At 44.3% G+C, this 17,810-nt stretch overlaps 1 protein-coding gene across 10 annotated transcripts in view; it reads right to left on the bottom strand.

Moving 5' to 3' along the window:
- LOC106595567 (Nance-Horan syndrome protein) overlaps positions 1–17,810 on the bottom strand; it is a 160,928-nt gene that overhangs the window by 38,676 nt on the left and 104,442 nt on the right. The window contains exon 1 of one of the 10 annotated variants that reach the window (XM_045698312.1): positions 11,371–11,974. The exons of the other annotated variants lie outside the window; for them this stretch is intronic. Within the exon in view, the coding sequence (XP_045554268.1) occupies positions 11,371–11,413 (43 nt within the window). The 5' untranslated portion in view covers positions 11,414–11,974. Of the gene's footprint in view, positions 1–11,370; positions 11,975–17,810 lie in introns of those variants that run through there. 10 annotated transcript variants of the gene reach the window in all.

Below are 17,810 nucleotides of genomic sequence, written 5' to 3'. Positions count from 1 at the left end.
TATAACAGAACTCATTTGGCAGGCCAAAACGTGAGAAGATTCTGTACAGGAAGTACCCTGTCTGACCATTTCTTGAACTTCTTTGCCATCTCTATCCATTACAAAGGATCTCTGCTCTAACGTGACACTTCCTACGTCTTCCATAGGCTCTCAGAGCCCGGGAAAAACCTGAATGTCGTCATTCCAGCCCCAGGCTGAAACACATTATCGCCTTTCTCAAGTGGCCGATCAAGGGACTGTGGGCTTAGGCGCGTGCACTGGCTGCCCCCATCTTTGTGTTTTTTCCTCTGTTGACCGAAAAGGAGATTCCCGGTCGGAATATTATCGCTTTTTTACGAGATAAATTGCATAAAAATTGATTTTAAACAGCGGTTGACATGTTTCGAAGTACGGTAATGGAATATTTAGAATTTTTTTGTCACGAAATGCGCCAAGCGCGCGACCCTGATTTACCATTTCGGATAGTTTCTGGAACGCACGAACAAAACGCCACTATTCGGATATACCGATGGATTATTTTGGACCAAACCAACATTTGTTATTGAAGTAGCAGTCCTGGAAGTGCATTCTGACGAAGACAACAAAAGGTAATCAAACTTTTGTAATAGTAAATCTGATTTTGGTGAAGGCAAACTTGCCGGGTGTCTAAATAGATAGCCCGTGATGGCTGGGCTATGTACTTAGAATATTGCAAAATGTGCTTTCACCAAAAAGCTATTTTAAAATCGGACATATCGAGTGCATAGAGGAGTTCTGTATCTATAATTCTTTAAATAATTGTTATGCTTTTTGTGAACGTTTATCGTGAGTAATTTAGTAAATTGTTAGTAAATTCCCCGGAAGTTTGCGGGGGGTATGCTAGTTCTGAACGTCACATGCTAATGTAAAAAACTGTTTTTTTATATAAATATGAACTTGATTGAACAGAACATGCATGTATTTTATAACATAATGTCCTAGGTGTGTCATCTGATGAAGATCATCAAAGGTTAGTGCTGCATTTAGCTGTCTTCTGGGTTTTTGTGACATTATATGCTAGCTTGAAAAATGGGTGTCTGATTATTTCTGGCTGGGTACTCTGCTGACATAATCTAATGTTTTGCTTTCGCTGTAAAGCCTTTTTGAAATCGGACAGTGTGGTTAGATTAACGAGAGTCTTGTCTTTAAAATGCTGTGAAATAGTCATATGTTTGAAAAATGGAAGTTTTCGGATTTTAGAGGAATTTGTATTTCGCGCCACGCCCATCATTGGATATTGGAGCAGGTGTTCCGCTAGCGGAACGTCTAGATGTAAGAGGTTAAAATGGTGTAAAATAGTCATATGTTTGAGAAATTGAAGTAATAGCATTTCTAAGGTATTTGAATATCGCGCCACGGGATTCCACTGGCTGTTGAGTAGGTGGGACGCAAGCGTCCTGTAACAGGGCTATAACAGGGCTGTATAATGCAGCAGGCAGATAGAGCTCAGATAGTCCAGATGCCACAGCCCCTCCTCTCTCTCTCTTCCTAGTGCAGCTGTAGCAGATATACAAGTCATTAGTGGTGAAAAGTATTAGTGCAGACAAATCTGGGTCAGAACAGAGTAGAACATACAGCCAGCGCATTGGTGCTGGTGATGAGGGGGTCATGGTGTGTGTGTGTGTGTGTGTGTGTGTGTGTGGGTGGGTTGGGGGGGTTGTGTTTAGAAAGCTGTTGTAGGAGAGAGGATATTATTGTGCTGTACATAATCATCTTGAGTAAATAACACGGAGGTCAGTATTGTTAATCACCCCTGCAGGTCTCCATAGTGAAATAATAACACGGAGGTCAGTATCGTTAATCACCCCTGCAGGTATCCATAGCCAAATAATAACACGGAGGTCAGTATTGTTAATCACCCCTGCAGGTCTCCATAGTGAGATAATAACACGAAGGTCAGTATTGTTAATCACCCCTGCAGGTCTCCATAGTGAGATAATAACACGAAGGTCAGTATTGTTAATCACCCCTGCAGGTCTCCATAGTCAAATAATAACACGGAGGTCAGTATTGTTAATCACCCCTGCAGGTCTCCATAGTGAGATAATAACACGGAGGTCAGTATTGTTAATCACCCCTGCAGGTCTCCATAGTCAAATAATAACACGGAGGTCAGTATTGTTAATCACCCCTGCAGGTCTCCATAATCAAATAATAACACGGAGGTCAGTATTGTTAATCACCCCTGCAGGTCTCCATAGTGAAATAATAACACGGAGGTCAGTATTGTTAATCACCCCTGCAGGTCTCCATAGTCAAATAATAACACGAAGGTCAGTATTGTTAATCACCCCTGCAGGTCTCCATAGTCAAATAATAACACGGAGGTCAGTATTGTTAATCACCCCTGCAGGTCTCCATAGTGAGATAATAACACGGAGGTCAGTATTGTTAATCACCCCTGCAGGTCTCCGTAGTCAAATAATAACACGGAGGTCAGTATTGTTAATCACCCCTGCAGGTCTCCATAGTGAAATAACAACACGGAGGTCAGTATTGTTAATCACCCCTGCAGGTCTCCATAGTGAGATAATAACACGGAGGTCAGTATTGTTAATCACCCCTGCAGGTCTCCATGGTCATTTAGCAGACACTTTATCAAAAGCTATTCACAGTTCATAGTGACATTGTGATACATTCAAAATATGTGGAAAAATACTGTCTGTGTGGGAATCTCTCTCTCTCTCTCTCTCTCTCTCTCTCTCTCTCTCTCTCTCTTTCTCTCTCTGACAGCAGAGTGGGGGATGGGCGGAGGGTGGACGGCAGTGGCCTGTATATCTGTCTGTTCCTCACAGCTGGCTACCTAAAGGTGATCCTGATAGCATTTGATAATCCCACAACGATACAGCAACGCTCAGCTATGCTTTCACCAAATACTGCTGGGTCCTGTTATGGGACTGTTGTTGACTATAGACACCACATCAAGTCTATATACGCCACATCAAGACTATAGACACCACATCAAGACTATAGACACCACATCAAGACTATAGACACCACAGCAAGTCTATATACACCACATCAAGACTATAGACACCACATCAAGACTATAGACACCACATCAAGTCTATATACACCACATCAAGACTATAGACACCACATCAAGACTATAGACACCACATCAAGATAATAGACACCATTTAAAAGTTATTAAACTGTAATAAGCTGTATAAACTAACCAACAAACAGGTTACATAGGCTCAGGATATAGAGTGGGGTCACCTGACAGTATATGGTTAGTCCAAGGTTTTAGACGTTCCAGTGCAGGTCTGCAGGATGCCATACTACTCAATGCCATTAAAGAGGTGACCACATACTGAAGTAGAGATGTCAACATGTGTAACACGTGAGAAAAGCAGTAAGCATCATTTGCTGTAGCATATCTCTCCAGCCTGACTTAACTAGTCAAGTCTTATAGAATGGCTCCCAAGACTAGCCATCATCAGCATACAGAAAAGACTGCTTTGTTTGGCACAGCAAGCACAACATATCAGGAAGGTAGGACCAGGGTAGGACAGGCAGACAGTTTAAGAGAAAGGCCAGGGTAGGACAGGCAGACTGCTTAAGAGAAATACCAGGGTAGCAGGGCGGTTCTGGGGGGGGGGGGCAGGGGGCCAGTGCCCCTGTGACAACAATTCTGAACCTCCTTGTGGCCCCCCTAAATGTGGAGTATGAAATAATTTTTACATAACTAATTTTTGCTATCGTTCTTTGTTTACATCAGTTATTAGACAGTGGCAACGCAGAACACTAGTGATTATGAACATGGTCTTTTGCCTGCTAATGCCTGCAATGCAGTGAAGAAAACAATATGACAACAATAACGTCTAATGTAACTGGCCCCTCTAACAGTACAACTGGCCCTCCCCAGTTGAAATGGTCTAGAACCGCCACTGCAGGGTAGGACAGGCAGTCAGTTTAAGAGAAAGACGAGGGTAGGACAGGGTAGGACAGGCAGCAAGTTTAAGAGAAAGACCAGGGTAGGACAGGCAGTCCGTTTAAGAGAAAGACCAGGGTAGGACAGACTGTCAGTTTAAGAGAAAGACCAGGGTAGGACAGGCATACAGTATCAGAGAAAGACCAGGGTAGGACAGGCATACTGTGTAAGAGAAAGACCAGTGTAGAACAGGCAGACCAGACGATTTGCTGGGAGGATGGCATGGTACCACACGGATACATGGGCACAGAGAGTGTGGCAGCCTTGGTCCATGTGGCGTTTCAGCCATGCATACCCATGCAGCCCTGCCCAGCTATGCCTCCTATTCAGGTTTGAAATGTTGCTCTCTAAAGCCTGGTGCCCCCCTAGAGAGCCAACCAACCAGGCCTGGTTACCCATGGTTACCTAATCAGAAGAGAACCATGGCGCTCTCCCAGAAGCGTGGCTGGTGTGTAAAATCTTCCAATTCAGAGAAACAAAGAGGTGTAATGGGTTCGTACTCAAAAATATTTCATAAAGCTATCCCTGATGCAGTAAAACATTAAAAACATTGAGTAATGACCTAAGCTTTATGCTACCCATGGTTCCCCCTAAGGCAGGACCTACAGTGCCTTGCAAAAGTATTCATCCCCCTTGGCGTTTTTCCTATTTTGTTGCATTACACAAAATAGTCAAAATTGGTGAAGTGAAATGAAAAAACTGAAAAGTGGTGCGTGCATATGTATTCACCTCCTTTACTATGAAGCCCCTAAATAAGATCTGGTGCAACCAATTACCTTCAGAAGTCACATAACTAGTTAAATAAAGTCCACCTGTGTGCAATCTAAGTGTCACATGATCTGTCACATGATCTCAGTATATATACACCTGTTCTGAAAGGCCCCAGAGTCTGCAACACCACTAAGCAAGGGGCACCACCAAGCAAGCGGCACCATGAAGACCAAGGAGCTCTCCAAACAGGTCAGGGACAAAGTTGTGGAGAAGTACAGATCAGAGTTGGGTTATAAAAAAATATCCAAAACTTTGACATCCCACGGAGCACCATTAAATCCATTATTAAAAAATGGAAAGAATATGGCACCACAACCAACCTGCCAAGAGAGGGCCGCCCACCAAAACTCACAGACCAGGCAAGGAGCGCATTAATCAGAGAGACAACAAAGAGACCAAAGATAACCCAGAAGGAGCTGCAAAGCTCCACAGCGGACATTGGAGTATCTGTCCATAGGACCACTTTAAGCCGTATACTCCACAGAGCTGGGCTTTATGGAAGAGTGGCCAGAAAAAAGCCATTGCTTAAAGAAAAAAATAAGCAAACAGGTTTGGTGTTTTCCAAAAGGCACGTGGGAGACTCCCCAAACATACGGAAGAAGGTACTCTGGTCAGATGAGACTAAAATGTAGCTTTTTGGCCATCGAGGAACACGCTATGTCTGCCATAAACCCAACACCTCTCATCACCCAGGGAACACCATCCCCACAGTGAAGCATGGTGGTGGCAGCATCATGCTGTGGCATTGTTTTTCATCGGCAGGGACTGGGAAACTGGTCAGAATTGAAGGAATGATGGATAACACTAAATACAGGGAAATTCTTGAGGGAAACCTGTTTCAGTCTTCCAGAAATTTGAGACTGGGACCCTAAGCATACTGCTAAAGCAACACTCGAGTAGTTTAAGGGAAAACATTTAAATGTCTTGGAATGGCCTAGTCAAAGCCCAGACCTCAATCCAATTGAGAATATGTGGTATGACTTAAAGATTGCTGTACACCAACGGAACCCATCCAACTTGAAGGAGCTGGAGCAGTTTTGCCTTGAAGAATGGGCAAAAATCCCAGTGGCTAGATGTGCCAAGCTTATAGAGACATACCCCAAGAGACTGGCACACTCAAGTTTTCAGTTTTTTTGTCTTAGTTCTTGTTGTTTTTCACAAGAAAAAATATTTTGCATCTTCAAATTGGTAGGCATGTTGTGTAAATCAAATGATACAAACCCCCCAAAAATCCATTTTCATTCCAGGTTGTAAGGCAACAGAATAGGAAAGAAGCCAAGGGGGTGAATACTTTCGCAAGCCACTGTACAGTATATCAAGCCCAGTCACACACATGCACACACCCACAGGAAATGGTGCTGTAGTCCTGCTCTTCATGTCTCTTGCTCCTCTAGGAGCCTCATACCGTTTAATCTACATACACCCTCATTGTCTTCTGTTTAATCTACACACGCCCTCACTGTCTTCTGTTTAATCTACACACACCCTCACTGTCTTCTGTTTAATCTACACACGCCCTCACTGTCTTCTGTTTAATCTACACACGCCCTCACGGTCTTCTGTTTAATCTACACACGCCCTCACTGTCTTCTGTTTAATCTACACACGCCCTCACTGTCTTCTGTTTAATCTATACACGCCCTCACTGTCTTCTGTTTAATCTACACACGCCCTCACTGTCTTCTGTTTAATCTACACACGCCCTCACTGTCTTCTGTTTAATCTATACACGCCCTCACTGTCTTCTGTTTAATCTACACACGCCCTCACTGTCTTCTGTTTAATCTACACACGCCCTCACTGTCTTCTGTTTAATCTACACACGCCCTCACTGTCTTCTGTTTAATCTATACACGCCCTCACTGTCTTCTGTTTAATCTATACACACCCTCACTGTCTTCTGTTTAATCTACACACGCCCTCACTGTCTTCTGTTTAATCTACACACACCCTCACTGTTTTCTGTTTAATCTACACACACCCTCACTGTCTTCTGTTTAATCTACATACACCCTCACTGTCTTCTGTTTAATCTACACACGCCCTCACTGTCTTCTGTTTAATCTACACACGCCCTCACTGTCTTCTGTTTAATCTACACACGCCCTCACTGTCTTCTGTTTAATCTACACACACCCTCACTGTTTTCTGTTTAATCTACACACACCCTCACTGTCTTCTGTTTAATCTACATACACCCTCACTGTCTTCTGTTTAATCTACATACACCCTCACTGTCTTCTGTTTAATCTACACACGCCCTCACTGTCTTCTGTTTAATCTATACACGCCCTCACTGTCTTCTGTTTAATCTACACACGCCCTCACTTCCTTCTGTTTAATCTACATACACCCTCACTCTCCTATGTTTAATCTATTCACACCCTCACTCTCATCTGTTTAATCTAAAAACACCCTCACTCTCTTCTGTTCTATCTACACACACCCTCACTCTCATCTGTTCAATCTACCCTCACTCTCTTCTGTTCAATCTACACACACCCTCACTCTCTTCTGTTCAATCTACCCTCACTCTCTTCTGTTCAATCTACCCTCACTCTCTTCTGTTCAATCTACACACACCCTCACTCTCTTCTGTTCAATCTACACACACCCTCACTCTCTTCTGTTTAATCTACACACCCTCACTCTCTTCTGTTTAATCTACACACCCTCACTCTCTTCTGTTTAATCTACACACCCTCACTCTCTTCTGTTTAATCTAAAAACACCCTCACTGTCTTCTGTTCTATCTACACACACCCTCACTCTCTTCTGTTCAATCTATACACACCCTCACTCTCTTCTGTTTAATCTACACACCCTCACTCTCTTCTGTTTAATCTACACACCCTCACTCTCTTCTGTTTAATCTACACACCCTCACTCTCTTCTGTTTAATCTAAAAACACCCTCACTGTCTTCTGTTCTATCTACACACACCCTCACTCTCTTCTGTTCAATCTACACACACCCTCACTCTCTTCTGTTCAATCTACACACACCCTCACTCTCTTCTGTTCAATCTACCCTCACTCTCTTCTGTTCAATCTACACACACCCTCACTCTCTTCTGTTCAATCTACCCTCACTCTCTTCTGTTTAATCTACACACACCCTCACTCTTTTATGCTTAATCTACCCACACAATCTTTCTCTTAATCTACATATTAACTCTCATTCCTAATCTACACAATCTCTTAAAGTACTGCTAATCTACGCACACACACACAATCTCACTGGTTTACTCTTCCTAATCTACACACTCATCGGACTCCATCAGAAGAAGCCAGTTCATCTAAGGGACATTTGCCAAAAAGCAGATAGACTCTTTCCCACAATCATCCTCTCCCCCTGGAGCCTTAGAAGACTTTAAAGCTGTCCTCTCCTCTATCTTTAAAGCTCTGGTTTCCTCATTTCCCCCCAGACTGCTACTTCTGCCCTTTAATTATTCCAACCAGTTGAGACGTGTACTACCCAGGCTTCAGCCCATGTATTAACACTGCGGTTCATATGGGACTTTTAGAAAGAAAAAAAACCAATAGCCTAGAGAGCTTTGACAAACTGATGTTTAAATGTTACTTCAGTGGATCCTGTCAAAGGGACGGGTTTGGTCTTCTGTTGAACACAGGAAACTTCCCTGTTACTATGCATATGAGAAAGTCCAGAAACTCCAATGCTTTCAGAAAACAAACCGATAACAAAACGATAACCTAGAGCTGAGAGCTCAGAGGAAGTGATTTTGAAAAAGAGAATAGTATATTTTTGACCCACGTCATAATCTGTTTTCCCACAGGTTACAAACAAACAAAACAGCAGGCTAAACCAGCAGACAAACCAACTCTGATTATCAGCATAGAACAGAAGTGAGTGAGTTCACCAGAAACACAACCATAACCATTCAAACAGCTATGAAGAATAAACCATACTACTGCTAGTACTAGTGAAGCAGCCCAAAGAGTACCATACCTCTAGGTCTGATAGATACACCGTACCATACCTCTAGATCTGATAGATACACAGTACCATACCTCTAGATCTGATAGATACACAGTACCATACCTCTAGATCTGATAGATACATAGTACCATACCTCTAGATCTGATAGATACACAGTACCATACCTCTAGATCTGATAGATACACAGTATCATACCTCTAGATCTGATAGATACACAGTACCATACCTCTAGATCTGATAGATACACAGTACCATACCTCTAGATCTGATAGATACACAGTATCATACCTCTAGATCTGATAGATACACAGTACCGTACCTCTAGATCTGATAGATACATAGTACCATACCTCTAGATCTGATATATACACAGTACCGTACCTCTAGATCTGATAGATACACAGTACCATACCTCTAGATCTGATAGATACACAGTACCATACCTCTAGATCTGATAGATACACAGTACCATACCTCTAGATCTGATAGATACACAGTATCATACCTCTAGATCTGATAGATACACAGTACCGTACCTCTAGATCTGATAGATACATAGTACCATACCTCTAGATCTGATATATACACAGTACCGTACCTCTAGATCTGATAGATACACAGTACCATACCTCTAGATCTGATAGATACACAGTACCGTACCTCTAGATCTGATAGAAACACAGTACCATACCTCTAGATCTGATAGATACACAGTACCGTACCTCTAGATCTGATAGATACACAGCCCAGAGAGTACCATACCTCTAGATCTGATAGATACATAGTTCCATACCTCTAGATCTGATAGATACACAGTACCATACCTCTAGATCTGATAGATACACCGCCCAGAGTACCATACCACTAGATCTGATAGATACACAGTACCATACCTCTAGATCTGATAGATACACAGTACCATACCTCTAGATCTGATAGATACACAGCCCAAAGAGTACCATACCTCTAGATCTGATAGATACACAGTACCATACCTCTAGATCTGATAGATACACAGACCAAAGAGTACCATACCTCTAGATCTGATAGATACACAGTACCATACCTCTAGATCTGATAGATACCCAGTACCATACCTCTAGATCTGATAGATACACAGTACCATACCTCTAGATCTGATAGAGACACAGCCCAAAGAGTACCAAACCTCTAGATCTGATAGATACACAGTACCGTACCTCTAGATCTGGTAGATGCACAGTACCATACCTCTAGATCTGATAGATACACAGTACCATACCTCTAGATCTGATAGATACACAGTACCATACCTCTAGATCTGATAGATACACAGTACCATACCTCTAGATCTGATAGATACACAGTACAAAACCTCTAGATCTGATAGATACACCGTACCATACCTCTAGATCTGATAGATACACAGTACCGTACCTCTAGATCTGATAGATACACAGTACCATACCTCTAGATCTGATAGATACACAGTACCATACCTCTAGATCTGATAGATACATAGAACCATACCTCTAGATCTGATAGATACACAGTACCATACCTCTAGATCTGATAGATACACAGTACCGTACCTCTAGATCTGATAGATACACAGTACCGTACCTCTAGATCTGATAGATACACAGTATCGTACCTCTAGATCTGATAGATACACAGTACCATACCTCTAGATCTGATAGATACATAGTACCATACCTCTAGATCTGATATATACACAGTACCACACCTCTAGATCTGATAGATCCACAGCCCAGACAGTAACATACCTCTAGATCTGATAGATACACAACCCAAAGAGTACCATACCTCTAGATCTGATAGATACACAGTACCATTCCTCTAGATCTGATAGATACACAGTACCATACCTCTAGATCTGATAGATACATAGTACCATACCTCTAGATCTGATAGATACACAGTACCATACCTCTAGATCTGATAGATACATAGTACCATACCTCTAGATCTGATAGATACACAGTACCATACCTCTAGATCTGATAGATACACAGTACCATACCTCTAGATCTGATAGATACACAGCCCAGACAGTACCATACCTCTAGATCTGATAGATCCACAGCCCAGACAGTACCATACCTCTAGATCTGATAGATACACAACCCAAAGAGTACCATACCTCTAGATCTGATAGATACACAGTACCATTCCTCTAGATCTGATAGATACACAGTACCATACCTCTAGATCTGATAGATACACAGTACCATACCTCTAGATCTAATAGATACATAGTACCATTCCTCTAGATCTGATAGATACACAGCCCAGATAGTACCGTACCTCTAGATCTGATAGATACACAGCCCAGATAGTACCATACCTCTAGATCTGATAGATACACAGCTCAGATAGTACCAAACCTCTAGATCTGGTAGACACACAGTACCGTACCTCTAGATCTGATAGATACCCAGTACCATACTTCTAGATCTGATAGATACACAGTACCATACCTCTAGATCTGATAGATACACAGACCAAAGAGTACCATACCTCTAGATCTGATAGATACACAGTACCGTACCTCTAGATCTGATAGATACCCAGTACCATACTTCTAGATCTGATAGATACACAGTACCATACCTCTAGATCTGATAGATACACAGCCCAGACAGTACCATACCTCTAGATCTGATAGATACACAGTACCATACCTCTAGATCTGATAGATACACAGCCCAGACAGGCCAAGGCCATGGTGAGTTGCAGTCAGGTACTCCTCACGTTCCTTCCTTCCTTCCTCCCTTCTTATCGTCAGGTAGCAGGCCTCTCTCTCAGCATCCACCTGATACCCTCTCAATGGTACTCTACGTCTGGTTCACTCACTCTGTCACTAGGGGCTACGGCCATTCTAGACACTAGGTAGGCGCCCTACTATGCTCTTCTCCTTGTAGTCCCTGTTCTATCGTTGCTGCTAGTGTGCACTCTAAACATCTCTGCACCGTCTGCAGCTACACTGATGGCAGACACCCCCCAACACTGTTCTCCAACCTTCCCCCTACCCCCTACCGTCCTGCTCTATCTCTCTCTCTCTCTCTCTCTCCCCTCAATCACCATCTACCATCCTGAGCCTAGTACAGATGCTTTGGTCCTGGTCGGTCCTGTAATCTCTTTATGGTCCAGTAATATGAAGGGGATGGGGAGGGACTTACTCAGTTCTCAGAGAGCTGCTGGCGCACTGCTAATCCATGCTGTTGAAAAGGCATGGCGTCGGTTGGTCGGTTAAACCTTCCTGGTGATGCCTTACTACGCGTCAGGATATAGGAATGTGTGTGACATCATGTGAGTCAGATAATCTATTCAAGATCGGCTTACGATCAATAAGCTTTAAATCAATGACAAAAGTCTATGAGTCAACATACAGACACTACTACGTTGAATCTCTCTTAACACACACACAGCATCCAACAAGGAAAGCCCATGAGGACAGCTACTGACAACAGATTACACAATACCTCCACATGGCACCTCCCGTCAGATAGAGGGAGGGAGGGAGGGAGGGAGGGAGGGAGGGAGGGAGGGAGGGAGGGAGGGAGGGAGGGAGGGAGGGAGGGAGGGAGGATGCCCCTATACCCTATACAGTGCACTACTTTTGACGGCTCTGTGTGTGTGTAGTTCAGTAGTGCTCTGGTCAAAAATAGTGCACTACATCCATTTGCGATGTAGTCTGGCTCTCTTTTAAAGACCTGATTAGTAGAAACCAGTGTGTGTGTGTGTGTGTGTGTGTGTGTGTGTGTGTGTGTGTGTGTGTGTGTGTGTGTGTGCTGTAGCCTCTAGCCTGCTGCATGGCATGGTGGAATAATACTCCCTCACTCTTAATCCTTTATAATCTGGAGGCCTCTCTCTCAACTGGTGACCTTGGCTGCTGCAGCCGCTGAAGTGGTACAGTAGTCTAGTAGGTGAGCTGTTAGCACGGCTAGCGGAGGCTGGGTGAACTACATACACACAGATTGTATATTTATACTGCTGTTAGCACGGCTAGAGGAGGCTGGGTGAACTACATACACACAGATAGTATTTTTATACTGCTGTTAGCGCGGCTAGCGGAGGCTGGGTGAACTACATACACACAGATTGTATTTTCATACTACTGTTAGCGCGGCTAGCGGAGGCTGGGTGAACTACATACACACAGATAGTATATTTATACTGCTGTTAGCACGGCTAGCGGAGGCTGGGTGAACTACATACACACAGATAGTATTTTTATACTGCTGTTAGCGCGGCTAGCGGAGGCTGGGTGAACTACATACACACAGATTGTATATTTATACTGCTGTTAGCACGGCTAGAGGAGGCTGGCTGAACTACATACACACAGATAGTATATTTATACTGCTGTTAGCGCGGCTAGCGGAGGCTGGGTGAACTACATACACACAGATAGAATATTTATACTGCTGTTAGCGCGGCTAGCGGAGGCTGGGTGAACTACATACACACAGATGGTATATTTATACAGCTGTTAGCGCGGCTAGCGGAGGCTGGGTGAACTACATACACACAGATACTATACTGTACTTACAGAGCTGTTAGCACGGCTAGAGGTGGCTAGCTGAACTGAACTCAGCATGAATACAGAGCTGTTAGCACGGCTAGAGGTGGCTAGCAGAACTGAACTCAGCATGAATACAGAGCTGTTAGGACGGCTAGAGGTGGCTAGCTGAACTGAACACACACAAGAGTCAATAGCTGGCGAGGCTGAGGCCAAGGCTCCATGACAGCTTGACACTCTACAGGGCACCCATTAACAACGTAGGGCCCAGCCTGGGAACAGAGCCCAGATCTCAGCCCTTTTTTATATAGTCCTTTTTATTGCCATTTTCTCTTTCTCCTTGGCCAAATTGTGAAACAATCTTTGTAATAACACCCTCCCACTCCACCTCTCTTAACCAGGTGTGACCTGCAGAGTACTGAAGTTGTATCAAACCCCCTTTCTTCCCCTCCCTCCCCCTCCCTCCCTCTGGTCTAGTTACAATAAATCAACCCAGAGAGAGGGTAATTATCATTCTCTCTCCCTTTCTCCCCCTTCCGTCCGTCCGTCCGTCCATCCTCCCTCCCTTCCTCTCTCTCTCTCTGGTCTAGTTACAATGAATAAATCAACCCAGAAAGAGAGTAATTATCCTTCTCTCTCCTTTCCTCCCTCTCTCCTTCCCTCCTTAATGCACACCTGTACTATTGTTCCCCTCTCTTTCCTTCCTCTCCTGGAAGCCCCTCACCCAACCACTCTCCTGGAAGCCCTTCACCCAACCCCTCTCCTGGAAGCCCCTCATCCAACCACTCTCCTGGAAGCCCCTCACCCAACCCCTCTCCTGGAAGCCCCTCACCCAACCCCTCTCCAGGAAGCCCCTCACCCAACCACTCTCCTGGAAGCCCCTCACCCAACCCCTCTCCTGGAAGCCCCTCACCCAACCCCTCTCCTGGAAGCCCCTCACCCAACCCCTCTCCTGGAAGCCCCTCACCCAACCCCTCTCCTGGAAGCCCCTCACCCAACCTCTCTCCTGGAAGCCCCTCACCCAACCACTCTCCTGGAAGCCCCTCACCCAACCCCTCTCCTGGAAGCCCCTCACCCAACCACTCTCTGAGAACCAAACGCTCATATTTTATGACAGGAGGCTGAGGAAAGGGGTTGTGTCCAAACGGAACCCTATTCCCTATATAGTGCACTACTTTAGACCAGGGCCCTATTCCCTATAAAGTGCATTACTTTAGACCAGAGACATAATGGATACTGGGATACAACCAGGGGCTTGCCCTGTGCCTTGTGGCCTGCCTGAAATGGGTCTAGAGTGATGAACCCCCTGAAACTGATGCACAGTATAGTGAAGTATATCTTCTCTGTTCTTCAGACAGCAGTAGATACATGAAGTACGGTATAGTGAAGTATACCTTCTCTGTTCTTCAGACAGCAGTAGATATATGAAGTACAGTATAGTGGAGTATACCTTCTCTGTTCTTCAGACAGCAGTAGATATATGAAGTACAGTATAGTGGAGTATACCTCCTCTGTTCTTCAGACAGCAGTAGATATATGAAGTACAGTATAGTGGAGTATACCTTCTCAGTTTCCTTTGCAGCACATGAGTCATACAAAGTTTCATAACAGTTTCATAATGCTGTTCTGGAAAAGTTTTAGAAAATAACAACACAATGTAAGGGAGGTCACCTAACAACAATGGATTTATGTCACACTAAACCTGATGATGGATGTCTGAGTATGTTGTCTATAAACCCTGGTTTGGCAGGTTGTCTGTCTGTCTGTCTGTCTGTCTGTCTGTCTGTCTGTCTGTCTGTCTGTCTGTCTGTCTGTCTGTCTGTCTGTCTGTCTGTCTGTCTGTCTGTCTGTCTGTCTGTCTGTCTGTCTGTCTGTCTGTCTGTCTGGTTAGGTCAGGCTTTCCAGGACACTGTATACAATTTCTATCCTATTTCCAGAAAACTTCTCTCCTTTATAAATCCTATTCACACCACACATGTCTGGCTCGCCAAGAGAGCCCACCCACGCACACAAACGGAACGTTTGCTAATGTTACTAAATTAAATAATTGCTCCGTCAGTGACACATTGATTGCCTCCAATCCCACCCTGGCTAGACCCGGACCTCCAATCCCACCCTGGCTAGACCCGGACCTCCAATCCCACCCTGGCTAGACCCGGACCTCCAATTCCACCCATGGTTTCCTGTTTCCGGTCACAACTTGCAGACTTGTTTACGCTGCTGTGCGTTTTTGTTGCCGATCTTACTTTGATACCTGACGGTTTTTTACTTTTTCATTAGCGTATATTTTTACTTTTTCCCTCACTCAACTTTTTTCATTCAACTTTTTCACCCCGGAGGTTTTATCTGGACATGGTTCGTCAGGACTTCAAACAGCCGAAGCTAAGTAACATTAACATGATGCCTTCTAATTGCAGTCGTTGTACTTATAATATACAGGAGAACGATCGCCTTACGGCAAGGATAGCTGTGCTGCAAGCCCAGCTTCAGACGCGATCGTTAGGCAAGGGTAATTTCAGTGTAGGAAAGGATGAAACAGCGTCTGTGCCACCAGTAAGTACAGATAGTAACGTTAGTATAAACCCCCTCGCACGGTCCCCGCAGCCGGACATCTTTCTCATGGCTTCTGGAGGGAAACGCTGTAGGAATGCTCAACCGGTGTTGCTTATTCAGCCGACAGAAACTTTCAACCGGTTCTCCCCATTAAGCGAGTCGGAGTCGGAGGCCGAGACTTCTCTGGTCTCTACTCCTCCCGTTGTGGGGTCTGAGACGCCGACGGCTCCCACCATTAGCTCTGACAAATTGAAAACCCTAGTCATTGGCGACTCCATTACCCGCAGTATTAGACTTAAAACTAATCATCCAGCGATCATACACTGTTTACCAGGGGGCAGGGCTACCGACGTTAAGGCTAATCTAAAGACGGTGCTGGCTAAAGCTAAAACTGGCGAGTGTAGAGAGTATAGAGATATTGTTATCCACGTCGGCACCAACGATGTTAGGATGAAACAGTCAGAGGTCACCAAGCGCAACATAGCTTCAGCGTGTAAATCAGCTAGAAAGATGTGTCGGCATCGATTAATTGTCTCTGGCCCCCTCCCAGTTAGGGGGAGTGATGAGCTCTACAGCAGAGTCTCACAACTCAATCGCTGGTTGAAAACTGTTTTCTGCCCCTCCCAAAAGATAGAATTTGTAGATAATTGGCCCTCTTTCTGGGACTCACCCACAAACAGGACCAAGCCTGGCCTGTTGAGGAGTGACGGACTCCATCCTAGCTGGAGGGGTGCTCTCATCTTATCTACGAACATAGACAGGGCTCTAACTCCTCTAGCTCCACAATGAAATAGGGTGCAGGCCAGGCACCAGGCTGTTAGCCAGCCTGCCAGCTTAGTGGAGTCTGCCACTAGCACAGTCAGCGTAGTCAGCTCAGCTTTCCCCATTGAGACCGTGTCTGTGCCTCGATCTAGGTTGGGCAAAATTAAAAATGGCGGTGTTCGCTTTAGCAATCTCACTAGTATAAAGACCTCCTCCATTCCTGCCATTATTGAAAGAGATTGTGATACCTCACATCTCAAAATTGGGTTACTTAATGTTAGATCCCTCACTTCCAAGGCAGTTATAGTCAATGAACTAATCACTGATAATAATCTTGATGTGATTGGCCTGACTGAAACATGGCTTAAGCCTGATGAATTTACTGTGTTAAATGAGGCCTCACCCCCTGGTTACATTAGTGACCATACCCCCCGTGCATCCGGCAAAGGCGGAGGTGTTGCTAACATTTACGATAGCAAATTTCAATTTACAAAAAAAAAACAACAATGACGTTTTCGTCTTTTGAGCTTCTAGTCATGAAATCTATGCAGCCTACTCACTCACTTTTTATAGCTACTGTTTATAGGCCTCCTGGGCCATATGCAGTGTTCCTCACTGAGTTCCCTGAATTCCTATCGGATCTTGTAGTCATAGCAGATAATATTCTAATTTTTGGTGACTTTAACATTCACATGGAAAAGTCCACAGACCCACTCCAAAAGGCTTTCGGAGCCATCATCGACTCAGTGGGTTTTGTCCAACATGTCTCTGGACCTACTCACTGCCACAGTCATACTCTGGACCTAGTTTTGTCCCATGGAATAAATGTTGTGGATCTAAATGTTTTTCCTCATAATCCTGGACTATCGGACCACCATTTTATTACGTTTGCAATTGCAACAAATAATCTGCTCAGACCCCAACCAAGGAGCATTAAAAGTCGTGCTATAAATTCTCAGACAACCCAAAGATTCCTTGATGCCCTTCCAGACTGCCTCTGCCTACCCAAGGACGTCAGAGGACAAAAATCAGTTAACCACCTAACCGAGGAACTCAATTTAACCTTGCGCAATACCCTAGATGCAGTTGCACACCTAAAAACTAAAAACATCTGTCATAAGAAACTAGCTCCCTGGTATACAGAAAATACACGAGCTCTGAAGCAAGCTTCCAGAAAATTGGAACGGAAATGGCGCCACACCAAACTGGAAGTCTTCCGACTAGCTTGGAAAGACAGTACCGTGCAGTATCGAAGAGCCCTTACTGCTGCTCGATCATCCTATT

Source organism: Salmo salar, chromosome ssa16 (assembly GCF_905237065.1).
Source record: "Salmo salar chromosome ssa16, Ssal_v3.1, whole genome shotgun sequence".
Classification (NCBI taxonomy): Eukaryota; Metazoa; Chordata; class Actinopteri; order Salmoniformes; family Salmonidae; genus Salmo; species Salmo salar.
Note: the sequence above shows the minus strand (reverse complement) of the source record. Positions and strands in the feature narration are given on the sequence as shown.